At 36.0% G+C, this 9,424-nt stretch overlaps 1 protein-coding gene across 1 annotated transcript; it reads right to left on the reverse strand.

Annotated features, from left to right (window-relative positions):
* Positions 1-899: 899 nt before the first annotated feature.
* Positions 900-3,196, reverse strand: LOC133865632 (S-adenosylmethionine decarboxylase proenzyme-like). The gene is made up of 3 exons (XM_062302052.1): positions 3,003-3,196; positions 2,581-2,734; positions 900-2,470 (listed from the first exon to the last, which is right to left on the reverse strand). The coding sequence occupies exon 3, from the start codon at positions 2,261-2,263 to the stop codon at positions 1,136-1,138; it is 1,128 nt and encodes a 375-aa protein (XP_062158036.1). The 5' UTR covers positions 2,264-2,470; positions 2,581-2,734; positions 3,003-3,196; the 3' UTR covers positions 900-1,135.
* Between the last annotated feature and the right edge of the window lie 6,228 nt (positions 3,197-9,424).

Below are 9,424 nucleotides of genomic sequence, written 5' to 3' on the forward strand. Positions count from 1 at the left end.
TTTAAAAAAAATTAGTAAGGCAAACTTTTCTACGATCAGACCGGGCTATAGACACCAGAATGGTGCCAGCACGAGTTTAAAAAGTCTTTTTATGTTACGAACTTAAATGCAAGATAATTTGAGTTAAGTTTTTAGAGAAAACTTGTTGATTTGCCAAATAATTCTTTGTCCACACTTTGTTCCAATACAACACTTCAATAGAGGTTACAACTTAAAACACTGACTTAGGGAGTATTATAAATAATTAATGCAAGATGATTACGTTGTTGTTGTCTTGCTTATTTCTTCGAAACTTCAAAAAGGGAGTATTATATATAACTTTTCAACACCAATTTCAACGTACCAAACGGCAATTATTATTTTATTCAAAGCATGACAAGAGAAAAGGTTTGAATGAGAGAAATTTCAATAAGTCACGAAAAAGCAACTACGCAGCAGCTTCGTATACAGATGGAAGACCTTTTCATTCAAAGCGTAAGCATAAAGGCCACGAATCTAGACAGCTGGCCGCCCAACAAACCCCATAGCATGGTTTATGCTCAAGTGTTGTGCACCTCAATTTTCTCGTCTTTTTATACAAACACAATCATATTAACCTCGAAACTCCGTTCAGCCAATCAAGACTTCGATTGACCAAACTAGAAAAGACAATCTGTATGTTTGATGTTTCTCAAGCCAATCAAGATGGATTTTGTGTCTAGTTAACTAAGTCAAAGTATAAATTTGGGATCCACAATCAGTGGAAAAGGGGATATGATGCATTTTACTCTGGTAAAAAGGACTAAATTGATAACGAGACAACTCTTACGAAATTTACTTGTTCGACATCCCAAAATTTCAGGGAAAAAAAACACAAAATAGGAGTAGAAGAAACAGGGATCCAATTAAACAAAAGACAATAGAAAAAACAACCTCCTTTATTCCAAATCGTAGACCAAAGCCCCATTACATAGGAAGACTAGAAAACAAGCAAGGAGACTTCAAAGAAACGACCCTGAATAATGGGACTGCCAATTAATTAACACATTTAGGCAAAACCCTAGCATAATTACCAAAGCGCCACTCAACAAAACTCACTGGCAGTGACAGAACAGAACCGACAACTGACACTCTGATTGGCTCTGTTTGGCTGGCCCTACGCTGACCAAACGCATGGACACGCAACACCCTCCTCTTCCTCCAACGCTACCTCCTTCCAGCAATTCATGACAGCTTTTGTTGGTGTGGGCACCGGGCAACCACCCACCTTAGCCTTTGCCGCGTAAGCCAGGTACACCACGCACCCGCCACCTGGCAGCTCCTGCTTCACCACGCTCTCACACGTGTATCCATCCACGTCAGCACATTCCGTGGCCCAGTTGACGCCACCAAAGCAAGTGATTGCAACGGAAAACTCAGCCGGACCAAAGCACTTGAGCACCCTCTTGACCAGCGGCTCGAACCCAGTGGCCTCCGGGTCGAACCCTAGGGTTTCGTAGCTGGCGTAACTGAACCCGTCCTCTGGAGTCACGTGCACGGTTGAATAAGCAGACCCGTCAATCCCATTCATGGAGTACCCACACGGGTCAAACTCGAAGTCGCAAATCACGTGAGAAGGAATAATCTCGGATATTCCGGACATTTTGGTCATTTCACCAGCTACGTATCCCTCCGATTTCTTGAAAAATACGGACGCCTTGTTGCTGTCCAACCCGGTCATGCACATCTCGAGAGCAATCGGGTCCGTCCGTTTACCCTCCGTCGCGGCGGAGTAAATGTGCCAGTTACGATTCGGGACCGTCGAATCCCCGATCACAAAGGCCTTGGGGTTCATGTGCCCAAAGAACTCATTCAGAGCGGTGACTTCCTCAGTGAAGCTACGGTGAGGGGCAGGTTGGGCATTCGGGAAAATGAAGCTCCCGCGGGAGTACTTGACTGAAACGACAGCAAGCGAGAGCGACTCGGCGAGTCCGAGAATAGGTGGGATCGATAGGAGGAGCTTGGTTGTCCCACAGGTTTTGATGACGAGTTTGGAAGGGTAGATGAAAAGGCTTGACTCGGAAAGAACGTATGAGTCGAGCTCCGAGTTGGAGAGGTGTGACACGATGGTGCAGCGAGCCGCGTCGAGGATGGAGTCGATCTGCGGGCGAGTCAGCGCCCGGAGACCGAGCCCCTGTGGGTCAGTGAAAAACGGCGGCTCAGAGAACGTGATCTCGAGCCGCTTTTCGAAACCTTCGAAACCTATTGGTGAAGGCGGTGGAGCGTCGTGGCTGAGGATGGTCATTGTTCAGGGAAGCAATGGCAAAGACAGAGCAACAGAGAGGGTGTGTGTTTTCTTTCTGGGTTTCGTTTACAGCAACAAAGAAAATTTTCAGATTATTGTTATTCGAATTGAAAACAAAAACGGAAGAAGAGAGATTATTGAGTAAATGAAATCCTAGTCTACGGAAGGAGGCATTTGTGGGATATATCAGGATGGCTTCCTCACGCACTGCAAAGAAAAATAATCCGAAAAACCATTAGACAAACCATTGAAGAGCAAAAGAAAGAACTAATTTGTTCTTGTTTTCTTTTTGAATGATTGAGAAAGAAAGGGCTTACGTTGGAGTAAGCAGCAGATCGGAACTTTTCGATGCCACCGTTGGGACGAACGTCTTCAATGATGTAGCCGAGGGGAACTTCGTACTGTTTGGAGCCACTACTACTGCTAGACTTCTTTTTCCCACCCTTGGTCTCCATTAAAACATCCACGCTTCTGAAACCCACAACACCCATCATGATTTCAATCATATTGCTTCACAACGACAATATAGAATCAAACATTTGAACATATATACGCAAATCCCACAAACCCATCAAATTTTTCACAAAAATAACGAATCAAGGTTAAATCGTTTCCAACATACAAGATAAATTCTTCGATACCCAAATCAAGATCGTACATGCAGAGAGCAAAAGATACAGAAACAAAAAACTGAACAAAGAAGGAGACGTATGCAAAACCCTAGATTTAAAAGACTTACAGTTTTCCTTCCGAGTTAATCTTTTGATGGGAAAATCCAAACAATCGTTCTAGCCCTTTTTTCTTTCTCCTTTGATAGAGAAGTCCACAATGAGAAAGAGCGATGCAAATTGCAAAGGGTAAAAAAGCTCAGAGAGGGAGGCTGAGATTGATTCTAGGTTAACAGAGAGACGGAAGGCTTTGTGTGAATGAGAGAGGCTACCGAAAGAGAGTATTTATAGAAGAACGAAAGTAAGGTTAGGACTATTCAGCCTATTCTAGAGTCCTAATAAAAATAAATAATCTAGAGGCCCTTGTTCACCGCGCTAGCCGGTGAAAATTTTGGCATTAAAGATTCTCTACAAATGTTATTTTAATAATTTATTAAATTATTGATATTAAATATTAATATTTTCTCAAGTTAATTTACATTTTATTTTAGTGTTTATTGTGTTTTAAAAGCAATAAACGAAAACTAATTAGAACCGTCTCAGCCCACAAAGAAGGAAATGCTGATGGAATCGTTGTTGCTTTGTTTGTTTACATTTAATTTTAAAACGTTATTGAATTTAAAGAGATATATATGGTAAGATATCTTAAAAATCATAAAAGACTTTGATTTAAAGTTTATAATAATTAAGAAAAACGTGCAGCGGGTATAATAACATTTTTTTTCCTTTTCCGTTTTGTTTCGTATTTTTACATTAAAAAAAATATTAATAAATAACTCCAAAACATTAAACATTTAAAATTATTTTTATTTTTATATTACACATAATTTTTATTTTATTTTTTTAAAAAAAGTATTAAGAAGGACCCTCTAAAAGTTAAAATGACGGGGGTTTGATGGGTTTACGTTGATCTAGGGTCATCTGCGACCAGGTCTGCATGGCAGAGAGGCATTTGTTTGACTTAATTGAATGAGGCTCTTCCGCGTGTTCTCATTTGGTCACAGACTCACAGCTAACACAGAAATGAGAAATTCGTTTCTTCTGTTGCAAGGGAAGCATCTTCCATGCGGCTTCGGCCCCAAGAGAAAGAAAATGGGAAGCATATTCCTTCTTCTTTTCTTTTCTTTCCTTTTTCTTTTCTTTTTTTTTTTCATTTTTAATTAGCCTGTTTCCCTCTTATGTTGGATTTTATTATCCTAAAGGGTGGGCAATTGGGGTAGACCTATTTTACTCAGTAATTTGTTGAGAATTAATTCGACTAGGAATTATTTAACTAAACGGGTTAAATCATTCAATTCTAATATAACCTACAAGTAACCCGACCCAAACACACTTGAACCATTTAATAACAGGTCAATTCGTTTGATCTATTTAGACCAAACAAAAAGAAAAACGTGTTTGACTCGTTTGACTTAATCCAATACAAGTCATACGTCTCGTTTGACTCGTTTCAACAAGTGTTTTATATATATATATAAACTTTCAAATCCTAACCATTTAGTTTCATGCTGATTCTTATCAAATTTGCACGTCGTGTAAAAAGTTGACAGCCTAAATTTTACTCTATAATTGAAATAGAATCTTCTCCATTTAAAGTAAAAAAAGAGATTTAGCTCCATTTAATTTTTTTTTTAGAGGGTGTATATTAACTTTTTATTTGAAAAGCATTCATACATGAGATAAAGGGTGAAAGTAGTTTTGCTAAAATTTAGGGTTAAATAGGGTATTGGTACATGTGGTTTCATTTTTTTATTTTTTGTCTCATGTGCTTCATTTTTTATCATCGCTGGTCTATAGGCTATAGGAAAAAATGGAAATAGTACATTTATCTAAATTTATGTTAAAAAACTAACGGTTGTCCACATCAACACCACGTAACACACTTAAAAATGCGACACCTGCCCAGATGCCATGTAAGTCGTCACATCAGTGCTGACTTAGCTGCCACACACACACACACACATATATATATATATTATTTTAAGGCTAAAAGAGAGAGAGAGAGAGATTGAAAAAATCGTTAGGGGTGGCTCAATTTGGGCAAGATGGGTAGCCACCCCTAAGGGCCAAACTCCCTAATTTTTATTTTTTTTTTTGGCCGAACCACCCCCAATGGCCAAATCCTCCTCTCTTTTTTTCTTCTTTGGCCATTGGGGGGTGGCCGAGCCACCCCCAAGGGCCAAACCCCCTAATTTTATTTTCTTATTTTTTCTTTGGCCATTAGGGGTAGTTTGGCCGCCCCCAAGGGCCAAACCCTTTTTTTTTTCTTTGACCCTTGGGGGTGGCCGAACCACCCTTGGGAGTGGCCGAACCACACCCAACAATTTTTTCAATCTTTTTTTTTTTTTTTAAGCCTTAATATAAAAAAAAAATAAAAATAAAAATGTAGCAGCTAAGTCAGTGTTGATGTGGCGACTTATATGACATCTGGACAAGTGTCACGTTTTTAAGTGTGTTACGTGACGTTGATGTAGACAACAGTTAGTTTTTGAATGAAAATTTAGACGGAAGTACCATTTCTGTCTTTTCCTATATCCTAAATATAATATCAGCTGTGATAAAAAAATGAAATCACATGGGGCAAAAATGTGTTTAAACCTAAAATTTATTATGGAGTTTAATAATCAAAGTTACAGTTGAAGTCTATCACCTAGCTAGTCACAGTTAAAGTCGATCACCTGTTGTAGTTGAAGTCTATTTGTATTATTCTCATCCATCATAATTCTCTTATAAGCATGATCATTTTGTATGGTGAATCTCATAAATAAATAAGAGTATATTATAGTCCTTTGAGCTTTACCTTAATAATGAATGTAGGTGTTGAACACCGAACCACTCATAAAATCTTTGTCTTCATGTTCTCTATTTATTCCGCTTTTAAATAATATTTTCTTTTAGTTTTGAGTGTTTTGCGGTGCTTGTTAATGTTTTTGTTTTGAAAAAAGAAAACAAAAGGGAGAAGCGGCTTTGTTTGATAACATTTTTTTTCCTTATCCCCTTTGTTTTCTTTTTTCAAAATAAAAATATTAGACAAACAACCAAACACTTCAAACTTGTTTCATAGGTATGGCACATTAGAAAACTTTTTCAAAAAAAAAAAAAAAACACCTTCTAAAAAGCATTAACAACCGGAGCTAAATCTGATTGATATTAAATTTTACAGATTTGATGATATATATATATATATATATATATTGTCACATCTTCTAAATTTTTGTAAATAATATGACATCATACAATCTATTAAATGCAACAAAATAACATGTCTACCAAAAAGCTTAGGCTAACACAAGGTTAATAGTGCATTTTCTGTCTTATTAAGTTATTAACTTTTTAAGCTTTAGGTTGGCTTTCAAACAACTGTCATTTCCTCCTACTTTTCAATATTGGTTCATGCATACTTATTAACGTTTAATACTAATTTCCCGGCCCAATTTTCTGCCATTTCTGACAGCTAAAGAGATAAGTGTCAATCATATAAAATCACCTCATAAACCCACAGATTAGACAGGTGTTTGGATGTAAACTTCTAGTTAATTATATAATTCTACGCATCACTTTTACAACAATTACACTAACATAAGACACATTGGGATAGAGCCCAGAGACTAGACTCCACCCCAATATATCTTGTGTGAGTGTAATTGTGCACAAGAAGTATAAATATCATTTCCCTTTGTAAAAAACAATAATGGAGTTGTGTTTGATATTATTTTTTTCTCCGTTCTTCTTCTTGTGTTTTTCTTTCTTTTTTTTTTTTGGTAAATTTACTGTTTATTGTGAGAAAATCATTTGTAATTTCATAGATTTAATAATGAATTTTAATATCTCTTATACGAAAATAAACAAAAAATGTGTAAAATAAGAAAACCAAATATATATGTATGTTTATTTTAAGGTTCAACATGTGTTTATATTCAGGTTGAACATTGATCCCTTCGGGCAGTACTTACAACTTAGTCCTTACTAACAATCGAATCGAAGGTTGTTGGTAATTGGTAATAAAGTTCATTGAACTTTATTCTTCTACAAAAGACACTTTAAGAGAAGAAGTTTGTTCAAGGCTTATAAAGCCCACAACCTAGGAATACCTTGACAATATGAGAATTTTAATATGCCCCCTCACGTGTGACACTTTTGTCCAAACACGTATACAACAGGAGGGAAGACCCAACAATCAATATTGTCTAAGGCCTTGAAGTTCTGATACTATGATAAAGTTCATTGTGCCTTACTCTTCCACAAAAGGTACCTTAAGGGAAGATGTTTGTTCAATGCTTATAAAGCTCACAACCCAAATATACCTTGACAATGTAAAACTCTTAACAATTGGTTTCAATGCCGACGGACCAAGTGGGCTAGTTACCAAAGTGACCTGACCCAACCACTTCGAGTGAGTCAAGTTGGTTTATTGACCGACCAACGGAACACTCATCCCATTTAGCTATCATGATCTAACCCCAATGGAGAAACAACATTTGCCCTCGAAGCGCGAGACCATCCACCAAATAAACCTCTTTCAATTAGTCCAAATATTATATCGAATACTTTATGAGAAAGGGTAGCAAACATATAGATCTCAATATTCGCCTCACTCAAATTCACATAAAACACATTAATCTCATGAATTAACATAATTAAAAATAAAAAAATAAAAAAATTGTGTCGAGAAATATAAAATATTAACTTATGTATAACGGGATTAGAATTACCTACAATTCAACGAGAGCAGCCCCACAAAAGAACAAGTAGAGAGCCCACTCACTCATAATAGATAGACCTAAAACTCAATCGAGCAGGTGAGCTTCGCACCTGCCTCAATGTGTGGTCTATATCCATCTTGAAAACACCTATATTTTCAAAGACCACCCTCCCTACCTTTTTGTCGTACACCAGCCTCAATGAGTCAATGTGGTCAATATCCATGTATAAACACCACACACGCGCGCATATATATATATATATATATATATATATATATATATATATATTTATTTATTTATTTATTTTCACGAAACACCTTTATTTTAAAAAGAAATAATTGTATCATTAGTCCCTGAATATGTCATAATTACAAATCACTCTTCATGATTTAAAAAGTTCATGAGAGGTCATTGTGATAAACTACAATTATAAATCGATTCCTGAAATTAAAATCTCTTAAAATTTTTAACAATTCTGTTAAATGCCATATTAGTGTCACATCAAATCAATAAGATGACGACATGTATCTATTTTAATAAAAAAATATAAATTTATTAAAAAATAAATAAATAAACCCTTTTTTTAAAAAAAAAAAAAGAAAAGAAAGAAAAACTTTATTTATTTATTTTAAATAAATAAACTTATTTGTTTGATGTAGCGCTGACGTGGCATTTAACGGAATCTGTTAAATTTTTTTTATAGAATTTGACTTAAGGTTCAGTTTGTAATTATAGTTTACCACAGTGACCTTTCATAAACTTTTTAAACCATATGAAATAATTCGTAATTATGGCATATCTTGAGGATTAGTGGTGTAATTATCACTTCAAAAACCACACTCTTCCTATTAAAAAAGAAAAATGATAGAAATACAACACTTTTACAACAAGTGTACAACAGCCCTCTCACATCGAGTGGACCCCACACACTGTGGAGCCCACCCCATGTGAGAGGGCTGTTGTACACTTGTTGTAAAAGTGTTGTACGGGAATCAGTTCTCATTAAAAAAAGAAAAAAGACCACTCCGTCTTTTTGTCGTGTTCTTTTTCATTGATCTTCTTGATCCTAAAAATCTGCTAAAAGCGGCAGACCATCAGCTGGATGCCATTCCGACATTCCCGGCCCCCTCCGGCCGGCTAAAAAAACAAAAGAAGGGCTAAATTGGTATCCTGCAGAAAGTGGTGGGGGTGGTGGTAAAATAGCAATATATGTGAAGGATTGAAGGCATAGTACTCAAAGATAAGATTCTCGTATTGGGATTCTTTCCCGCTCTGTTTCCAAGAAAGTAGATACTAGATAGGACTCTCAATTCTATTATTTCTATAAAATATTTTGTCAAGTTCATTACTAACTACATATTATCTATATAATTATTGACTTTCATATACTAATAAATTATTATTTATTATTTAACCTAAAACCCATGTCTTTGATTGTTTTTAAATGTAAAGAATTCATAACTTTTAACTATTTTAGATAGGCTTGACAATTTAGACACAACTCGCGAATTCGGCACGAACACGACACGAATATATATGGTTTGGGTTTAGGCTATAACCCGTTTATGACCAGTTAACCCATTTATGACTCGTTTGTGACCCGTTTATGACTCACCAATCTGTTTATGACACGTTTATGACTCATCAATCTGTTTATGACATATTTATAACGGGTTAATGACACATTTTTTATCAAATTAATTAAACGGATTGACACGCCAACTAAATGGATTGACACGACAACCCGAATTATCAAGCCTAATTTTAGATATAATGGTTTTTAATCAATG

This window comes from Alnus glutinosa, chromosome 4, assembly GCF_958979055.1.
Source record: "Alnus glutinosa chromosome 4, dhAlnGlut1.1, whole genome shotgun sequence".
NCBI classification, from domain to species: Eukaryota; Viridiplantae; Streptophyta; class Magnoliopsida; order Fagales; family Betulaceae; genus Alnus; species Alnus glutinosa.